The 22,258-nt window shown below is 44.3% G+C and overlaps 1 protein-coding gene across 1 annotated transcript; it reads right to left on the bottom strand.

Annotated features, from left to right (window-relative positions):
* Window positions 1-1,298: 1,298 nt before the first annotated feature.
* Window positions 1,299-20,981, bottom strand: LOC141106904 (uncharacterized). The gene is made up of 16 exons (XM_073597833.1): window positions 20,887-20,981; window positions 20,203-20,369; window positions 19,993-20,116; window positions 19,779-19,876; window positions 19,496-19,693; window positions 19,277-19,421; window positions 16,760-17,794; window positions 12,670-12,982; window positions 11,423-11,612; window positions 10,472-10,591; window positions 10,027-10,197; window positions 9,817-9,940; window positions 9,603-9,700; window positions 9,319-9,525; window positions 9,066-9,207; window positions 1,299-6,704 (listed from the first exon to the last, which is right to left on the bottom strand). Exons 3-16 carry the CDS (start codon window positions 20,075-20,077, stop codon window positions 5,494-5,496), a joined length of 4,137 nt encoding a protein of 1,378 aa, XP_073453934.1. The 5' UTR covers window positions 20,078-20,116; window positions 20,203-20,369; window positions 20,887-20,981; the 3' UTR covers window positions 1,299-5,493.
* Window positions 20,982-22,258: the final 1,277 nt, after the last annotated feature.

Raw genomic sequence — 22,258 nt, 5'->3', positions numbered from 1 at the left:
ATCACCCATCCACCTCAAGTGTGGTAGATCCTGACCAACATAAGGCGAGCCTTTCTTCACTGACCATCAACGTAAGGAGGTCCTTCACTGACCACCAATGAAAGGGGGCTCTTTTCCAAAGACCCCAAAAAGTGAGGGGGCCCACCTCCACTGACTACATGGGAACACCTTATATTGTGACAAGTATGGGACCAATCAACTGACACTGAGTAGCGCAACCCTTAGATTATTCAGTAATTGAAAAATTGACCTGATTCCCCCATCCACACACTTGAGGTGGATGGGTGAATCACTTCTGCCTAGCTATTGTATTCTGACATCAGGGAGACTTCCCCAACTGACACTGACTAAGGCAGCCCCTCAATTATTCAGTTATTTTCGTTCAACCAGTGGGTTGAGCGAAAAAAAAACCTACTCGCTTCCCCCATTCACCTCAGGTGTGATAGGTCCTGACCACTAATGTAAGGCGAGCCTTTCTTTACTGACCATCAAAGTAAGGAAGTCCTTCTCCACTGACCACCAATGAAAGGGGGCCCTTTTCCAAGGACCCCCAAAAGTGAGAGGGCCTGTCTCCACTGACCACCAATGTATGGGAACCCTTACATTGTGAAAATGATGGGGCCAATCAACCGCCACTGAGTAGAACACCCCTTAGATTATTCAGTAATTGAAAAATTGACCTGATTCCCCCATCCACACACTTGAGGTGGATGGGTGAATCACTCCTGCCGAGCTATTGTATTCTGACATCAGGGAGACTTCTACTCGCTAGCTATAGCCGGCAGAAGCTAGCTATAGCCGGCAGCGCTGATCGAGTGGCATTTATCCAACAGGCTGGTTGATCGGTAGATCAGCTTCTGTACAACCAGAGTGACCATACATGGATCCGAATTCATCCAAGTCCCTGCTGAACTGGTCGAATTTCGATCCACGTTTGGCTGGCTTAACTCTGTAAGCCATGGATGATGGTGACCTCACTGATAAAGATAATGACTGCAAAATTATTGAGCCAATTACTGAGACCATGAGCAAGAGAACCAAGATGGCGGTGATGGGGATGTTCTATGTGGTATCTGTATCGGCTCCATGTATGCTTAGACTATCAGCTGACACACGTGTGGAACTGGACCTTCTAGACTCTCCATCTCACTAATACAACACTAAAGGATGAATTTCTCTGAACTGATCACATTCCAATTACCGATCATATATGGCCATTTGTACAACAACAAAAAAAAAAAAAAAGCCACTCAGAACAGAATATTGTAATGTGTAAAGATTTATTGCTTATTTTAGAAAATAAGAAAAAAAAATAGATCTCAGATTTATTAATAATTGCTCATTGGCTGGACCAATAAAGTAAGGAACAAAAAACCCAATGATTTTCAGCAACAAATAGCAACTTGTGTTCCATATTACAGACATCTCCTGGTATCCTTCTACACAGAGGCGTAGCTTGAAGCTTGTGGGCCCCCGATGCAAACGTTGACCTGCCCCCCCCCCACTATTGCATGCAGATACATCCACCGCACGCCAAGATACTCAAAGTGGCTTAAGAGTTTTGAGTTCCCAGAGTTCCTCTTTACATCAGAGAACAGAGATTACCGCTGGAGATTTAGAGGACAGGGACCCCTGGCAGGTCATTTGGCAGAGCTCCTTTCCCATTCCAGCACTGTATACAGCCCCCCCACACACACTACACAGAGCTGAAATCACATTTCTTTACACACAGTCTGTCAGTCTTCACAGGGTGTATCTGGCTTTTATGTTGCCCTTCTGACCTGTGAAATTCTCTGGTCGGAATGGCAGTGTAGTTGCAGTAGGCAGATACACCCTGTGCAGATCGTGGCTGACTGTCTGTGTTGTAAAGGAATGTGATTTCAGCCCTGCGGAGGAGAAACAGTATAGAGTGCTGTACTGGGAAAGGAGTTCAGCAGCCAGGCATAGCATGCAGGGTGGAGGGGGTGGTCAGGGGGCAACTTAGATCTGGGAGGGCAAAGCCATGTGACACAAAATCTGGAGCCTGCAGCCCTTCAGGGACCCTCCCGAGGAGGTGTTAAGGGATTTTAGCAATTTCTGAAGGTTTCTCTGTCAGTGTTGGCAGGTGTTGGGGGAGGGTCACCTGCCAGAGGTGTTTGTCTTTTCCCCAGTTGTCAGGGAAGTGGGGTAAGTAGACATCCCCGGGTGGGTGGTACAGAGAATCCCAGCTGGTGACTAGGAGACACTGAGCAGTGTCATACCTCACCAGTGACATCGTGGCTACAGGACGGCACTCTCCTCCTCTTGCCTCGCTGAGCTCGGTTACCATTCCATGTTGCCAGCACACAGCACAGACACTTCCCCATCCTGGGCTGTTCTCACCTGGTGCTCCTCTCCATTCAGGAAATGTCTCACAGCTTCTCCCCAGCCAATAGGAACAGAGGGGTGTGGACTGTAGAAGGCAAAGTAGAAGCCCAGTACTGAAGCATGGCTATGAGGCCCTAGGGCAGATCAGAGCTGGATTTGGTGGAGGATATGATAATATGACAGGGAGGGGGTGGGGTTGCGATTGTGACCCCTGCAACCCCTTATGCTATGCCCATGCTTCTACATCTTAAGTTTGCAGGTCTTTATACATCTCTATCTGTCATCTGCATATTCTCAACCCAACATCTTTTACCTGTCACCTTGAGAAATAGGATCTGCATATTCTCGAAACTATGGTGTACTATCCATCACCTTGAGAAAGAGGATCTGCATATGCTCGAGACCTTGATCTTTTATCTGTCACCTTAAAAAAGAGGATCTGCATTTTCTCAAAAACGTGGTCTTTTATCTGCCACCTTGAGATAGAAGATCTGCATATTCTCGAAACCTTGGTGTTTTTAGGGACTTCATTAAATGGTCATTCTAGAACAGTGGTTGTCAAGGGGGTCTCAAAATCGGCCCCTGACATCACCAAAGGGTCGCACATAATGTTCAGTTTATGTATTGCTTGAGAGGACTTTCAGAAACTGCAGACCTAATAGAGAAAATGAAGGTCAGAGAGTGAGGATAGGATACAATGTTTTCTGGGGATAGGCTGCAGAAGACAATACGAAACTGGGAACATGTTACACATGAGGCTAGTAGAGATCAATGCGTTGGAAAGGATGTCCCGACTCTCAGAACCCTCCAGGATGTCTGAGAGTCGGGACATCATTTCCAACGCCCTGAGGGGCACCCTGCCCAAGTGATTCCCTGTCGCTGACAAGGGAGTCCAGTATATCTGGTAAGAGTTTTCTACACACTACTGTTATCAAGATTTTTACAGCCGATTGATGTGTTCTCCTTTGGGATGTAATCATCAGCCTATGTTTTGAACATCAGCTGCTTTTGTTCATACCTATCCATCTTTAACCAGCAGGACATTTTCCAACTATATAATGTTTACCTGATTGACTTTATCTATCCATTGTATGCTGAGAGACTCACAACTTATTTATTACATTGATGGTGATATCACTTTAGAAATACCCGTTGTGGGTTTTCACAGTTGATATTTATGCGCTACATTTTCTATATGGTATCCTTTCTGTTGTTGTCACACTGTATGTAGCTGCTCCCTTTTTGGCATTTTCTGCATATTTTGTTGATAGCGCAGTGTTTTTATTATTTGCACCTTGAGAAAGAGGATCTGCATATTCTCAAAACCTTGGTCTTTTATCTGTCATCTTGAAAAAGAGGACCCGCATGTGCTCGAAACCATGCTGTTTTACATGTTACCTTGAGAAAGAGGATCTGCATATTCTCGAAACATTGGTGTCTTATCTGTCACCTTAAGAAAGAGGATCTGCATATTCTCAAAACCTTGGTGTCTTATTTGTCACCTTGAGAAAGAGGATCTGCATATTCTCGAAACCTTGATGTTTTATCTGTCACCTTGAGAAAGAGGACCCGCATGTGCTCAAAACCATGCTGTTTTACTTGTTACCTTGAGAAAGAGGATCTGCATATTCTCGAAACCCTGGTGTTTTATCTGTCACCTTGAGAAAGAGAACATGAATATTCTCAAAACCTTGGTGTTTTATCTGTCACCTTGAGAACGAGGATCTGCATATTCTTGAAAACTTGGTCAGTCTATAACCGTGGTTGTCAACTTATGAGCTAAAGGGGACCTCAAATGCGACCCCTTACATCACCAGAGGGCCACATATGTTTAATATATGTAATGTCAGAAACTGCAGGCCTAATAGAGAAAATGAGGGTCAGAGAGTGAGGACAGGATACATTTTTGGCCACAAAACTGGGAACATGTTACATGAGGCTACTAGAGATCAATGCTATTACTCTAATCAATGTTCCTACTACAAAGGGCCACACGTCATATACCAAAGGGCCGCAGGTTGGGCACCAGGGTTCTAGAACATCGTTGGAGTGCTGGTTTTTCTCAGAGTTTAGGTCTGTATACCCTCCCCACCCATCATGAATGGCTCCCACTCTTCCTAATGGATATTGATATTATGGAAGAGAGCCAGGAACTGTAGAAGGCTGATCTCACTACCACTTCCACCAGGATGCACCCCTTTAAAAATGTTTTTATTTTTTAACATACCTGAACTAAACTATCCCACTTGCTCAATCCCACCATACATTTGACAACAGCTTCAGCAGGTATGCGTAGTCTCAGTGTCTAATTCGATTTCCAATACGTTTACATTTTTTACCACACTTTGAGAATAAAAACAGCTCTTCCTAGAGTGTGTTATCCGGTGTGTAAGAAGTTTCCCTGTCCCATTGAAACATTTCACACACTCTGAAACCTTGAGAAAGAGGATGTGCATACGCTTGAAACCTTGGTGTTTTATCTGTCACCTTAAGAGGAAGTGCATACGCTCGAAACCTTGGTGTTTTATCTGTCACCTTAAGAGGAAGTGCATACGCTCGAAACCTTGGTGTTTTATCTGTCGCCTTGAGAAAGAGGAAGTGCATACGCTCGAAACCTTGGTGTTTTATCTGTCGCCTTGAGAAAGAGGAAGTGCAAACACTCGAAACCTTGGTGTTTTATCTGTCACCTTAAGAGGAAGTGCATATGCTCGAAACCTTGGTGTTTTATCTGTCGCCTTGAGAAAGAGGAAGTGCATACGCTCGAAACCTTGGTGTTTTATCTGTCGCCTTGAGAAAGAGGAAGTGCATACGCTCGAAACCTTGGTGTTTTATCTGTCGCCTTGAGAAAGAGGAAGTGCATACGCTCGAAACCTTGGTATTTTAACTGTCTCCTTGAGAAAGAGGAAGTACATACGCTCGAAACCTTGGTGTTTTATCTGTCGCCTTGAGAAAGAGGAAGTGCATACGCTCGAAACCTTGGTATTTTAACTGTCTCCTTGAGAAAGAGGAAGTACATACGCTCGAAACCTTGGTGTTTTATCTGTCACCTTGAGAAAGAGTATCTGCAGTTACCCGTTTGACTTTCCTGGTGGTTAAGAACTTTTTCCTTTTCTGTAAAACATTTCCCGCACTCTATGAAAAAGGACGCTAGCTTGTATGAATTTTAAAGTGATGAAGAAGTTTTCCTTTCGCAGCAAAACCTTTCCCGCACTCTGTACATGGGAAAGGCTGCTGCCCGTTGTGAATTCTCTCATGTTTAACGAGGTCTCCCTTCTCAATAAAAGATTTTGCGCAAACCGAACAGGAGAAAGGACGCTCACCCTTGTGAATTCTCTCGTGTCTAACGAGAGCATTTCTCAGAATGAAACTTTTCCCGCACACTGAACACGAATAAGGCCGCTCGCCCGTGTGAATTCTTTTGTGCTTACGAAGGTCTCCTTTGAGAATGAAACTTTTCCCACATTCTGTACATGAATAAGGACGCTCGCCTGTGTGACTTCTCTGGTGTATACGGAGGTCTGATGCCTGAATAAAACATTTCCCGCACTCCAGACATGCATAAGGACGCTCGCCCGTGTGACTTCTCTGGTGTCTAAGAAGTGTTTTCTTCTCACTGAAAGATTTCCCGCACTCGGAACATGAATAAGGCCGCTCGCCCGTGTGGGTTTTCAAGTGTCTCACAAGTATATTTTTCAGGATGAAAGATTTCCCGCACTCTAAACATGAAAAGGGACGCTCACCCGTGTGTGTCCTCTGATGTTTAAGAAGGTCTCCGTTCTTAATAAAACCTTTCCCACACTCTGAACACGAATAAGGAAGCTCACCCGTGTGAATTTTCTGATGTTTTTGAAGGTCCCCTTTATGAATGAAACTTTTCCCGCACTCTGAGCACGAATAGGGACGCTCACCCGTGTGAATTCTCTGGTGCTTAATAAGGACTCCTTTCTGAATGAAACATTTCCCGCACTCTGAACATGAGAAAGGACGCTCGCCCGTGTGAATTTTTTGGTGTCTAAGAAGTTTTCGGTTCCCGGTGAAAGATTTCAGGCAAACTGAACATGACCATGAAGGCTCTTCCGTGGGATCTCCTCCATTCCATAAACATTCCTTGGCATTAGATGGACCTGTTGCTCTATCGTCTCTTCTATGTAAATCTGGAGTGTTAGTATGTAAATTATCAGAAGGTTCCTCAGGATTAGAGGGGTCCATTGATCTCTCTAAATGATAAGGTCCCTCATGTCTATTTACAGCTATGCATTTTACTCCCGGAGAACGTTGTGCAATGCCTTTATCTTCTGCCTTAGAATCGGGAGATAATAGAAGATGTTCCTCAGAGATATCCCAGGTATAGTGCCTACCTGTTGGAAAAAATATATATATTTTTTTAAACGTATTCTTCACATTTTTACATTCAGGATTCGTATATGCTCATAGCCCTGACAAAGAAGTGGATACAATTACTACAGAAATATAGGACTATAAGCTAGATAAAAGGTTACAACCCAACCAAACTACAGTGGACAAAAACTGAAAACTCAATAAAAAAGATTTTTCAAAATAAAAAACTACAGTGGGCAATATGGTACAGGAGGTGGTCATAGGCTGTGCAGACATGGTACAGGAGATGTCAGAGGCTGTGGACATGGTACGCTGTGCAGACATGGAACAGAAGGTGGTCATAGGCTGTGCAGACATGGTACAGGAGATGTCAGAGGCTGTGGACATGGTACAGGAGATGTCAGAGGCTGTGGACATGGTACAGGAGATGTCAGAGGCTGTGGACATGGTACAGGAGATGTCAGAGGCTGTGGACATGGTAAAGGAGATGTCAGAGGCTGTGGACATGGTATAGGAGATGTCAGAGGCTGTGGACATGGTACAGGAGATGTCAGAGGCTGTGGACATGGTAAAGGAGATGTCAGAGGCTGTGGACATGGTATAGGAGATGTCAGAGGCTGCGGACATGGTACAGGAGGATATGTCAGAGGCTGTGGACATGGTACATGAGATGTCAGAGGTTGCGGACATGGTACAGGAGGATATGTCAGAGGCTGCGGACATGGTACAGGAGGAGATGTCAGAGGCTGTGGATATGGTACAGGAGATGTCAGAGGCTGTGGACATGGTACAGGAGATGTCAGAGGCTGTGGACATGGTACAGGAGGAGGTGTCAGAGGCTGTGGAAATGGTACAGGAGATGTCAGAGGCTGTGGACATGGTACATGAGGTGTCAGAGGCTTTGGACATAGTATAGGAGATGTCAGAGGCTGTGGACATGGTACAGAAGATGTCAGAGGCTGTGGACATGGTACATGAGATGTCAGAGGCTGTGGACATGGTACAGGAGGAGATGTCAGAGGCTGTGGACATGGTACAGGAGATGTCAGAGGCTGTGGACATGGTACATGAGATGTCAGAGGCTGTGGACATGGTAAAGGAGGGGATGTCAGAGGCTGCAGACATGGTACAGGAGGATATGTCAGAGGCTGCGGACATGGTACAGGAGGAGATGTCAGAGGCTGTGGACATGGTACAGGAGATGTCAGAGGCTGTGGACATGGTACAGGAGATGTCAGAGGCTGTGGACATGGTACAGGAGATGTCAGAGGCTGTGGACATGGTAGAGGAGGATATGTCAGAGGCTGCGGACATGGTACAGGAGATGTCAGAGGCTGTGGACATGGTACATGAGATGTCAGAGGCTGTGGACATGGTAAAGGAGGGGATGTCAGAGGCTGCAGACATGGTACAGGAGGATATGTCAGAGGCTGCGGACATGGTACAGGAGGAGATGTCAGAGGCTGTGGACATGGTACAGGAGATGTCAGAGGCTGTGGACATGGTACAGGAGATGTCAGAGGCTGTGGACATGGTAGAGGAGGATATGTCAGAGGCTGCGGACATGGTACAGGAGATGTCAGAGGCTGTGGACATGGTACATGAGATGTCAGAGGCTGTGGACATGGTAAAGGAGGGGATGTCAGAGGCTGCAGACATGGTACAGGAGGATATGTCAGAGGCTGCGGACATGGTACAGGAGGAGATGTCAGAGGCTGTGGACATGGTACAGGAGATGTCAGAGGCTGTGGACATGGTACATGAGGTGTCAGAGGCTTTGGACATAGTATAGGAGATGTCAGAGGCTGTGGACATGGTACAGGAGATGTCAGAGGCTGTGGACATTGCACAGGAGATGTCAGAGGCTGTGGACATTGCACAGGAGATGTCAGAGGCTGTAGACATGGTACAGGAGATGTCAGAGGCTGTGTGGACATGGAACAGAAGCTGGTCATAGGCTGTGTGGACATAGTATAGGAGATGTCAGAGGCTGTGGACATGGTACAGGAGATGTCAGAGGCTGTGTGGAAATGGTACAGGAGATGTCAGAGGCTGTGGACATGGTACAGGAAGTGTCAGAGACTGCGGACATGGTACAGGTACATAGTATAGGAGAGTAAAAACAGGAGGTGGTCAGAAGCTGCGGAGGGGTCCAGTCTTTTAACAATTATCAGTACAATTAGCGTACAATTCCTCCACCTCATTTTTTGAGTGCATTGGGTAGTGGGGTAGGTGGTACATAGATGATGTTCTTACTGTAAGGAGTTTAGAAGTCTTAATCTATTCCTTACTGAAGCATTTCAAGTTTTTTTTTATCCTGAACACGGACAGCACATACATTGAGTAATAAGAGGAAAAAATAGTAAACTCTTTCAACTTACTTGTGTCCATATGTTTAGAAGATTTCTCCTGTTTACTTTCCGCAACCATCTCTGCCTCCTCCATAGACTGCTGATCTCCACTCACCAACCTCTCTTCTTCTTCCTCTTTAACCTCAACTTTGATGTACTTGAGTTCTTCGCCCTAAACCCCAAAGATGACAGAATACATTTGTAAAAAGTAACAAAAGTGGTTACAGATTATATTATCTCACAGCTTATAATTTTTGTGTTGTTTACCATTAGCCCTGCATACCTGATGAAGGTGAGGGATAATGTGACATTCCTGTCTGGAATCCCGGGAATACAGAGAACGGGGACATCTCTCTGGTGGGTTTTTATTAACTATTGGCTCCTTGTTAAGTTCCTTGTGTTCTTCTGAAAACTCTTTCATCAAACTGTATTGATGTTCCTCTTTTTTAAACTCCTCTTTAACAACGTTATAATCCCCAAAGTTTTCACCCTGAATATAGAATTCAACGATAATTGTAATAAAATAGCTTGAGTACAAATCATAACTGCCAGTCATTGGTAATCTACCTGATGATGGTGAGGGATGGTGTGACCTTCCTGTGTGGAATCCCGGGAATACAGAGGACGGGGACATCTCTCTGGTGGGTTCCCATTACTGGATCCATCTGTAGGAAACACACACACTGACTGAATACATTGTTTCTATGTGTTTATCAGATGATGGGGGATCTAGGTGGACCCTCCGTACTGCTCTCTCATTTACAATAAAGTCTCCTCTTACCCGGTGATGTGAGGGGCGGCTGATTGTCCATCATGACGTCCTTGTAGAGATCCTTGTGTCCTTCTAAATACTCCCACTCCTCCATGGAGAAATAGACAGTGACATCCTGACACCTTATAGGAACCTGACACACACAATGATACAGTCACCATCCAGACACATCCCTTGTCTGTTACTGGATAATGTCCCAGAATTCCCGGCACCACTCACCTCTCCTGTCAGCAGCTCAGTTATCTTGTTGATGACTTCTAGAATCTTCTTGGCACCGGTTAACCCTGTTGTCAGACAGTGAGGTGAAGACAATGATTTGAGTGATACTCCATGAAGAAAATTGCTGGGTATTATTGTCTCACCCGATAGTTTCTTCATAACTTTAAAATCCTGTATGAGAAAGTAACAAATTATGACAACAGACTTCCAAGAATCCTCTTCACCTCTCCGGTCAGGTCTGTGTTTTATTAATAGAGATAAGAGTGATGTCATGTGACCTCCCAGAATCCTCCTCACCTCTCCGGTCAGGTCTGTGTTTTATTAATAGAGATAAGAGTGATGTCATGTGACCTCCCAGAATCCTCCTCACCTCACTCCGGTCAGGTCTGTGTTTTCTTACTAGAGATAAGAGTGATGTCATGTGACCTCCCAGAATCCTCCTCACCTCTCCGGTCAGCAGGTAGAAGATCTCCAGGGTGAGGTCCAATATCCTTTCAGTGATTCGAGCGTTATCGTTGTCCATCCTTGATGCAAAGGGCATGTGATCTATACAGGAAGCTCCTCTCTGTTGGTGAATAATGACTTGAAAATGATCTGGACTGTACTGGTATGAATAATGTCTGCACAATGTTCTTCCATAGTCCTGACACCTCAGACTGCTTCTTATACTATATAATAGATCTTGTGAATCTCACTGAAAGTACACCAGAAACGCCAGATAACAGTTGGATAAATGGTTCTATATTTAGGATGTATTTGGTCTATAAACCAGAAGCTCTGGGTTCCACAGTTGGATAAATGGTTCTATATTTAGGATGTATTTGGTCTATAAACCAGAAGCTCTGGGTTCCACAGTTGGATAAATGGTTCTATATTTAGGATGTATTGGGTCTATAAACCAGAGGCTCTGGATGGACAGTTGGATAAATGGTTCTATATTTAGGATGTATCTGGTCTATAAACCAGAGGCTCTGGATGGACAGTTGGATAAATGGTTCTATATTTAGGATGTATCTGGTCTATAAACCAGAGGCTCTGGATGGACAGTTGGATAAATGGTTCTATATTTAGGATGTATCTGGTCTATAAACCAGAGGCTCTGGATGGACAGTTGGATAAATGGTTCTATATTTAGGATGTATCTGGTCTATAAACCAGAGGCTCTGGATGGACAGTTGGATAAATGGTTCTATATTTAGGATGTATCCGGTCTATAAACCAGAGGCTCTGGATGGACAGTTGGATAAATGGGTTCTATATTACAGTATAATCCTCCATATTTGATATGGATCATCATCTGCTGGAGATAAAAGACATCACAGTGACTATGGAGGAAGAGGACGGAACATGACGGGGAGGGGTTACTGGGTGTAAATATAAAATAAGATCCTATTACCTCCTCTGCTGCCAGTTCCAGCAATGTCTCCTCTCTACTTCCTCCCGACTCACCTCTCACCCGGAACCTTATATGGGATATCACTCCCTGTCTCTGCATTCCATGGACAACAAATGAGATCAGGCCTTGTGGAGATAAAAACTGCAGCTCACCCTTGTTTTTCAGTGTGTTGGCTGTTGCTTCTTGGTTCCTTGTTTAGGTTTGTTTCACTTATTTAGCGAAAACTCAGACAATGGAGACATTCCATAAAAATAATTTGATTGTGGTTTAAAATTCATAAATTTGTGATAAGTAAAAAAAAAAAAAAAAAAGGGAAAAAATGAATTGGAAATTGAAATACAAAAAGACAATTTTTATTTAAAAAGAACATAATTGATTTATATCCTCAGCACAGCAGTGATGGAAAGTTTTGAGGTGTGGAAACACGTTCACTTCAAACCCTTCCTCTTTATAGATAAAAATAAAAGGCTCGATTATGAATAAATCTCACAAAAGATACATTATACTAATGAACATGTGGGGATTTTGTCAGAACTCCGATAATTTCCAAAGCTATAACAGACATCATTTTATTAATAATAGCCCTAACCCTAAGAACAAAGGAACTAGAAGTCCCTCCTGGATCCATGGCATCTCTCTATGAACTGGTTCTCTGGATATAAGGAGACCAACCCATTATCATTACCAGTGACTAATGCTTGCCAGGAAAAATCTGCACACAGCTACCTGCAGTTGATAGGATATTTAAAATAAACCTTCAACCTTAAATTGATGGGAGAACCACCAGTTTTATACCAAGGACAGGAGTGCTGTGTGTAGTCCACCTCGGCATAACAGATTATAGAGGGTTGATCTCCTTCCCAATGCTGTCTGCCTAGATCCAGCGCCAACCTGATTTGGTAAAGACAACAGTGTGGCACCAGTGGTGCATTGGTGCAATGTAAGGGGGACCTTCACTGACCACCCATGTAGGGGGGCCCTTTTTTCCACTGACCCCCAAAGGAAGGGGACCCTTCTCCACTGACCACCAATGTAAAGGAATCCTTACATTGGAAAAATCACTGTGACAATGATGAGATCTATGAGACAACATTGACCTACTCAGTAAACCACTGATGATGATGATGACTTGTGAACTTATTAAGCCAATTAATGTGACCATGAGGAGGAGAACCAAGATGGCAGCCAGGGGAATATTCTATGTGGCCTTTGTATTAAATCCATATAGCCTTAGAACATCACCTTACACATATGTGAAACTGGACCTTCTGGGGTCTCTGGAGCTGGACCTTCTGGACTCTTTGGAACCGGACATTCTGAAATCTCTGAAGCTGGACCTATTGGACTCTTTGGAACTGGACCTTCTGGACCTTTCAAACTGGACCTTCTGGACTCTTTCAAACTGGACCTTCTGGACTCTTTCAAACTGGACCTTCTGGACTCTTTCAAACTGGACCTTCTGGACTCTTTCAAACTGGACCTTCTGGACTCTTTCAAACTGGACCTTCTGGACTCTTTCACACTGGACCTTCTGAAATTTCTGGAGCTGAAACTTCTGAACTTTTTGGAACAGGATCTTATGGACTCTTGGGAACTGGACCTTCTGGACTCTCTGGAAGTGGACCTTCTGAAATATCTGGAGCTGGACCTTCTAGACTCTCTGTGTCACCGATAAACCCCAATGAATGACTGTCTATGAACTGAGCACATTCCAGTAACCAATCATATTAGAATTACTGTCATTTGTAAACGCTTCTGGACTCTTCGCCTAACTAATAAAACATTGGATGACCCCCTATGAATTGACTACCAATCATTTATTTTAAAAAAAGGCGCTCGAGAACAAAACGTTGTAAAGCTTTCTTGTTTATTTTAGCAAATAAGAATAACTGATTAATACATGATGCATGAATCTAATCAAATCTTGTATAAGGAAAGTAAAACATATTTCAGATTTATTAACAATTGCTTATTAGCTGGAACGATAAAGTAAAGAGAAAAAAAGGAATAATTTACAGCAACAAATAGTAGCTTGTGTTCTATAAGTTCTTACCCTCACCATGATCTAGATGTGCTAGGGATCTGAAATTTTGCAGGTTTATAAGTGGATATCTTCGTAATCTGCATGCCAATTTTAGTTTTTGTAGGTCATGGTCAACTATAGTCAGAGCCAATAGGAATGGGAGTAGGTGTCATGCCGGACAAAGTTGAATACTGAGCCGTGATTAGGTTCCTCCATCTTCAAGGGAAATCTGCCCAGATAATCCATGAAGAGATGTCAGCTGTGTATGGACCATGGGTGAAAGCTGGGTATATCTATATGATCCTGAGACTAAAGAAATGAGTAAAACATGGAAACATGCTTCATCACCCACCCCCAAAAAGACTAAGATGCAACATTCATCCATCGATCAGGGCTCGGTATTCAACTTTGTCCGGCGTGACACCTACTCCATTTCTCTTGGCTCTGACTATAATTCACCACGACCTACCTATGTAGGACCAAGCACTGTTTCTATAGGAGGATCATATTACTATAATTTAATCCCAGTGGACCTAGAAGTAGCATTCCACTCCATGAAAAGCTTCAACTATTTCACCACGACATTGAACATTCTACAGCAGCGTTTGGGCCTATCTAAGAATCGGAGGCTCATAGGGTTACAAAGGTTTCCTGGTATTCTTCTAGATCATGAATTTGCAGGTCTGTACGAGGTGAGACAATTTAATTCCCGAAAATAGCACTACGGCGGTGAGTCACACAGCCAATCACACTCTAGCTGTTCTGACATGTTCTAACTTGCACTCTCCTGGGTCGCAGACCAGTGGACTCTGAGTGACGGGGATCTGGAGCATTACATTTTGTAGGAAAATTGGCAAAAGTGCCAATAGCTTGGTTACAACAGGCTTGTGGCGAACATTCCATGGACAAATCATGTTTTTGTATGAATCGCGTAGGCGGTTTAAGGAGGGGCGGGAAGATGTTCAGGATGACGCAAGAAGTGGGCAGCCAAAAGAAGGACGCAAATGCCGAAAGAGTGCGAACCCTCGTAGGCTCATGCTGGTGTGTTTTTTTTTTCATCACAAGGGGACAATTCACTCAGGCCTGGTTCACACTGGAACTGGCTGCGGATCGCACAGGAGTGCTGTGCGTCCCTGTTCTCCATTTCAGGAACCAATCAGGGTCGAATCTATGCCTGAATTCGGCCCTGAAACAAAGCCAAAGACGCACAGCGGCTCCGAAGCCCGCTATCTTACCGCATCTGAATACGCAGTAAGATACCGCATAGCGTTTTTTGGCATTCATGCTACTGAAATACCGCATACGCTATTTTATGAAGTCATACAGTATTTTAGTAGTGAAAGCCTGCGGTAATATACCGCTGGCAGCAGCCAGCATCTTAAACAAACAGTGTAAATGGCTGGTTGTTAAGGAGCGGGCAGCCGCCAGTGTTCTTAACAACCAGCAACTGTCATGGTTGTTAAGGAGCGGGGCAGCCGCTGCATCCTTAACAACCACTGAGTCATCAGCTGCCAGCGGGATTCTCCGCTGACAGCTAAATGTAATGAGAAGATTACCAGTATAAAAAAAAAAACAGGGAAAAAAACGGCGTGGGGTCCCCCCCTCCAATCCATACCAGGCCCGATCGGGGGGGTAACTCCACCCGTTTTTTCCCCCCTTTTTGTTTTTTTGTAATGCTGGCCCTGCTGGCCTGCTATGGATTGGGGGGGGGGACCCCATGCCGTTTTTACCCCATTTTTTTTTTTTATTTAATGCCGGCCCTGAGGGTCTGGTATGGATTGGGGAGGACCCCATGCCGTTTTTACCCCATTTTTTTATTTAATGCTGGCCCTGTGGACCCTGTATGGATTGGGGGGTCACCCCATGCCATTTTTACCCCGTTTTTGTTTTGTTTTTTTAATGCCGGCCCTGCTATGGAATGGGGAAAGGACCCCATGCCATTTTTACCCTGTTTTTTGGGGGTTTCTTTAATGCCAGCCCTGCAGGCCTGGTATGGATTGGGGGGGGACCCATGCCGTTTTTACCCTGTTTTTTTGGGGTTTTTTTAATGCCGGTGTCTTGCCGAGAAAGTTCCCTCAGCGGAAAAGGACCCCCCCTGTTCTGCGCAGGCGCAGCACGAACTAATATGAGCCGCCGGAGATAGCCGAAGCTCAAAATCTTCAATCAGCTGTACACGGTGCCTGCGCCCTAGGTCCAGGTTCCTTCCCCACCATCCAAGTGGACCTAGAGGGGGAATAAAAAAGAGCCGAGCGAAGCGAGGCCATGCCCGAAGCGTGGCGAGCGAAGCGAGCCCGCAAGGTGCCCTCCTACAGGCGCCGTGTACAGCTGATTTTCATCTATTCACTTTCGGCTATTTCCGCCGGATCCTACTGCGCAGGCGCAGCGCCTGCGCAGTAGAGGGGGGTCCTTATCCACAGAGCGGATACCGTTTTTTGGGGGGTTTTTTAATGCCAGCCCTGCGGGTCTGGTATGGATTGGGGGGGACCCCACGTCGTTTTTACCCTGTTTTTTTTTTTAATGCCAGCCCTGCAGGCCTGGTGTGGATTGTGGGCAGGACCCCACGGTGTTTTTACCTTTTTTTTTTATGCCGGTGTCTTGTCGAATACTGTCCCCCATTGGATAGTGTCCGCCCTGTACTGCGCAGGCGCAGTACGGAGGACAAACGAGACGCCGAAAGTCTCCGAAGTTCAACAGCTGATCATCAGCTGTACACGGCGCCTGCGCATTTATTCTGCCCTGTGTCCAGGTTCATTCCCCACTATCTAAGTGGACATAGAGTTAGAATAAATAGATACCGAGCGCAGCGAGGCCGTGCCCGAAGCGTGGCGAGCGAAGCGAGCCTGCGAGGGGCCCTCTTACAAAGCCTTCACTATTAAGTGCCCAAGCGCCGTGTACAGCTGATGGTCAGCTGATCAACTTCGGACACTTTCAGCGTCTCCTTGTCCTCCGTACTGCGCAAGCGCTGCGCCTGCGCAGTACGGGGCGGACACTATCCGATACGAGGACACTTCTCGTCAGAACACCGGCCCTTCGGGTCTGATATGGATTTGGAAGGGAACCCCCACTCCTAAAAAAAAGAAAAGATAGAAAAATAGCGTGCCCCCCCCCCCGCAGCCCATACCAGAAACCAAAGGGCCTGGTATGGATGGGGGGGGGGCCCACGCCGTTTTTTTCTCCGATTTTTTTTAATGCCGGTAATTGTTTTTGTTACGTTTAGCTGACAGCTGGTGACTTATCTGCCCTCTGAAAAATGGACACCCACCTTTCTCTATAAAAACATTTCCCGCACTCTGAATATGACAAAGGAGGCTAGCTTGTATGAATTTTCTGGTGCTTCACAAGCTTTGCTTTCTCTGTGAAACCTTTCCCGCACTCTGAACATGAGAAAGGCTGCTCCCCGGTGTGAATTCTCTGGTGTTTAACGAGATCTCCCCTCTGAATAAAAGATTTAGCACAATCTGAACACGAGTAAGGACGCTCACCCGTGTGAATTTTCTGGTGTCTAACAAGTGCATTTCTCAGAGTGAAACTTTTCCCGCACACGGAACATGAATAAGGGCGCTCACCCGTGTGACTTCTTTTGTGTTTGCGAAGGTCTCCTTTCAGAATGAAACTTTTCCCGCACTCTGTGCACGAATAAGGACGTTCGCCCGTGTGACTTCTCTGGTGTTTGCGAAGGTCTGTTGTCTGAATAAAACATTTCCCGCACTCTGGACACGAATAAGGACGCTCGCCCGTGTGACTTCTCTGGTGTGTGAGAAGTGTTTTTTTCTCGCTGAAAGATTTCCCGCACTCTGAACACGAGTAAGGGCGCTCTCCCGTGTGGGTTCTCTGGTGTATGAGAAGTTTGCCTTTCTCAATGAAACATTTCCCGCACTCTGAACAGGAGAAAGGACGCTCGCCCGTGTGACTTCTCTGGTGAGTAAGAAAGTGTCCTTTCTGAATGAAACATTTCCCGCACTCTGAACATGAAAAGCGACGCCCACTCTTGTGATTTCTCTCATGTCTAAGAAGTGCTTTGTTTTCAGTGAATGATTTCCCGCACACTGAACAGGACAATGAACTCTCTCCTGCATGAACGCTTTCCTGGCTTGAAGAAGATTCCTTGGAATTAGATGGACCTTTTGATGTATTTGTACAGTGTCTATCTGGAGTCACAGTATGTGATTTATCAGAAGATTCCTCAGGATTAGAGGAACTCATTGATCTTTCCAAATGGCGAGATCTGTGATGTCTATTACGTGTAACAGGATTTACTTCTGGAGGATGTTGTCTGTTACCTTTTGTTTCTCCATTATAATCGGGAGATAAAGTAAGGTGTCCAGAGGAATTTCGGGCATAGCTTCCATCTGTTAGAAAGGAGTTTGGAAATAAAAAGGATAAGTATTCTTCATGCCTTTTATACAGGAGTCATATGTGTTGGCCTAGCTCTAATTTTGCGATAGACAGTGGATGGAGATGGACATTTCACAATGTGGACTGGACAGTATGGCCTCATTTGTTGGGAACGTGACGTTATATTGAGGAATAGAGATGGACCTTTCATATGGTGTACAGTATCTCCACCTCATTTGTTGGGAACATGACATTATATTGAGGAATGGAGATGGACCTTTCATATGGTGTACTGTATCTCCTCCTCATTTGTTGGGAATATGATGTTATATTGAGGAATGGAGAAGAACCTTTCATATGGTGTACAGTATCTCCTCCTCATTTGTTGGGAACATGACGTTATATTGAAGAATGGAGATGGACCTTTCATATGGTGTACAGTATCTCCTCATTTGTTGGGAACATGACATTATATTGAGGAATGGAGATGGACCTTTCATATGGTGTACAGTATCTCCTCATTTGTTGGGAACATGACGTTATATTGAGGAATGGAGATGGACCTTTCATATGGTGTACAGTATCTCCTCATCATTTGTTGGGAACATGACGTTATATTGAGGAATGGAGATGGACCTTTTTAAATAGTGTACAGCAGTTGTCTTCAAACTGTGGACCTTTGCTTGTTTTTATCCAACCCTTGGGGAACTATTTCATCTGCTGATACCGACAATGGGGCATAATCCCCCATTGACACCAATGAAAATGCACTATAACTCTCAATGACACCAATGATGGGGCACAATTATTTCTACTGACACCAACAATAGGGCCCAATGAAACCAGTGAGGAGCACAATTCCACTAATGATGGGGCACAGTAAGTCCCACTGACACCAATGATGAGGGACAATTACTCCCACTGAACCAAATACCGGGGCATTATTTTTTCCCACTGACATTGGGACCTTTTCTACTCCCAATGGCCACAGTATGGCCACCCTACATTCTAAAGGACAGTAAACCAGGCCTTTGATTTGAAAGTTTGGAGACCCCTGGTATACAGTATCTCCTCCTCATTTGTTGGGAACATGACGTTATATTGAGGAATGGAGATGGACCTTTCATATGATGTACAGTATCTTCTCCTCATTTGTTGGGAACATGACATTATATTGAGGAATGGAGATGGACCTTTCATATGATGTACAGTATCTCCTCCTCATTGGTTGGGAACAGGACATTATAGTGAGGAATGGAGATGGACCTTTCATATGGTGTACAGTATCTCCTCCTCATTTGTTGGGAACATGACATTATATTGAGGAATGGAGATGGACCTTTCAGGTGGTTTACATGATCTAAACCTCGTTTGTAGGGGACATGACATTATTGTTAAGGGTCTTATATGAATTTTGAGAAGGGGCCCCAGATTTTTTTTTTTTTCTTCAGGCCATGTGGTATGAAAAGTTTTTGAATTTAGTGTTTATTACTTACTTGTGTCTATATATAGAGAAGATTCCTCCTGTTTTCTTTTCACCATCATCTCCCCCTCCTCCATAGACTGCTGATCTCCACTCATCAACATCTCTTCTTCTTCCTCCTCCTTAACCTCAACTTTGATGTATTTCAGTTCTTCATCCTAAACCCCAAAGATGATAGAATACATTTGTAAAGAGCAAGAGATAACATAAAGGAATGTCAAGGAATATCTACCTGATCATGGTACAAGATGGTGTGATCTTTCTGTGAGGAATACAGAGGACTGGGAGATTTCTCTGCTGGTTTTATGTTTCTAGGCGACTCCTTTATGACATCATTGTGTCCTCCTGAAAACTCCTCCATAAAACCATATTCTTCATCATTATTTAACTCTTCTTTAACAACAATATTATAATCTCCGAGGTTTCCACTCTGGATAATATAACAAGACATTGATTTACCAAACAAGCTTGTATAGACATCATAACTACCAGTGATTATTACTGTACTCATTTACCTGATGATGGTGAGGGATGGTGTGATCTTCCTGTGTGGAATCCCGGGAATACAGAGGACAATGACATCTCTCTGGTGGGTTCCCATTACTGGATCCATCTGTAGGAAACACACACACTGACTGAATACATTGGTTCTATGTGTTTATCAGATGATGGGGGATCTAGGTGGACCCTCCGTACTGCTCTCTCCTTTACAATAAAGTCTCCTCTTACCCGGTGATGTGAGGGGCGGCTGATTCTCCATCATGACGTCCTTGTAGAGATCCTTGTGTCCTTCTAAATACTCCCACTCCTCCATGGAGAAATAGACAGTGACATCCTGACACCTTATAGGAACCTGACACACACAATGATACAGTCACCATCCAGACACATCCCTTGTCTGTTACTGGATAATGTCCCAGAATTCCCGGCACCGCTCACCTCTCCTGTCAGCAGATCAAGGATCTTGTTGGTGACTTCTAGAATCTTCTTCTCTTTGCTCTGAGGAGTCAGGAAGTGAGGTGGAGGCACTGTGATGGTTGATGTACCATGAAGACAGCTGCTGGGTGTTAATGACTCAGACGTTACTTTTTCACTACTTTATTATCCTAAGAGTGGGAAAAAAATTTAAAAAATGTGACTACAGACTTCACAGAATCCTCCTAACCTCTGCAGTCAGGATTGCGTTTTCATTTTAGAGATAAGAGTGATGTCATGTGACGTCCCAGAATCCTCCTCACTTCCTGCTGGTCTATGCAGGACCTTTCTGTAGGTCTATATATAGGATGTATCTGGTCTATAAACCAGAGGCTCTGGATGAACAGTTGGATAAATGGATCTATATTTAGGATGTATCTGGTCTATAAACCAGAGGCTCTGGATGGACAGTTGGATAAATGGTTCTATATTTAGGATGTGTCCGGTCTATAAACCAGAGGCTCTGGATGGACAGTTGAATAAATGGTTCCATAATTAGGACTTTTCCAAGCTCATATTACAGTGTTATCCATAATTATATGTATTATCATCTGCTGGAGATAAAAGACATCACAGTGACTATGGAGGAAGAGGACGGACATGACGGGGGGGGTTACTGGGTGTAAATATAAAATAATATCTTATTACCTCCTCTGCTGCCAGTTCCAGCAATGTCTCCTCTCTACTTCCTCCTGACTCACCTCTGACCTGGAAATTCCGATTTATATAAGACATCACATCCTGGTTGTACTTTACATCACTTCCTGTCTGTGAGTCCTATCACTTCCCATCTCTGCGTTCCATTGACAATTACGTAGAATCACCTCCTTGTGAAGAATATACAATCTGTACTCTGCTTTGCTTTTCAATACTTTGAAAGCCTCCATGTGGTGCGTTCTTCAATTTTGTTGCAGATATTACACATGCGTTGAAACCCAAAGGATAAAAAGATATCATAAAAAAAATACTAAAAAAAAAATATAGTTATGGTTTAAAAAAAAAAAGTAAAAGTAAAGAATTAAAAAATGTAACTACAACATTAACAACAATATAAAATAATGTTATGTATATGACACTAGATAGTTCAAGGAGACATTTTTTTTTCTGTTTGGTTTCTGGATTAATAAATCTATTTAATAGTGTATTTTAAATTACCAAATATTCTTTTAACAAAAACATGAACGATACAGTAAAATATGACGTGAACTATCGTCATGGTAGCCAGGTGTCACCAGATGTTCCTTGGGTTCTTGATCTTCAGACAGCACAACCAATTTTACTTTCCTTTATTCGATGTCTTATCAGAACTGAGGACATTGTCAGAAGTTTGTCTTTGAGTTATTGCTCTGCTGTATCTCCAGGGTATCTGTAGGTACCACTACTTGGAAGGCCTCCTGCTTTCTACCGGTTCAAGATCTCTTATCCTTTCATACTGGAGATGGTTTTACGAAGGCTGGGTCAGTGGGGATGATTAAAGTATATCTAAAGCCAAAACTTTTTTTCTCTAGTTTTGGAAAGTGGGGAAGGTTTAAAACTCAAGGTTTCCCACTAGGGAGGAATGAGCTTGGGTTTGGTCCAAACTTGGGTTTGGACTGAACCCAGAAGGAAGCTGTCTCTCCCACCTGCTGCTGCCCAGACAACTGAGGCCAGGGAATTTCCCACCCCACAGCTACTTAAATACAAAGGGTTGGGAATGCTTGTGATACCATTGACCACATGGGTCAATGTTGCTTGGGAGTGACAGCTTCCTTCTGGGTTTGGTCCAAAGCCAAGTTCGGACCAAACCTGAGCTCATCCCTACTTATTTCCTGTTGAGCCTACAGGATAGGAAGTGAAGGGATGTCTCCCTTTTGAGATTGAATAAGTAGTGAGTAGGGATGAGCTTGGGTTTGGACCGAACCCGGAAGGAAGCTGTCACTCCCCACCACTAAGACCGGTGTGGCCAGAGTCCTAGGGATCGAACGTGATTCTCAGGGTGCTCTGGAGTCACAGGGGCTCTCAAGGTGCTCAGGAGCCATAA

The sequence above is a fragment of the Aquarana catesbeiana genome, linkage group LG08, assembly GCF_042186555.1.
Source record: "Aquarana catesbeiana isolate 2022-GZ linkage group LG08, ASM4218655v1, whole genome shotgun sequence".
Taxonomy (NCBI): domain Eukaryota; kingdom Metazoa; phylum Chordata; class Amphibia; order Anura; family Ranidae; genus Aquarana; species Aquarana catesbeiana.
The sequence above is the reverse complement of the archived record's forward strand: the minus strand, read 5'-3'. Positions and strand labels throughout refer to the sequence as shown.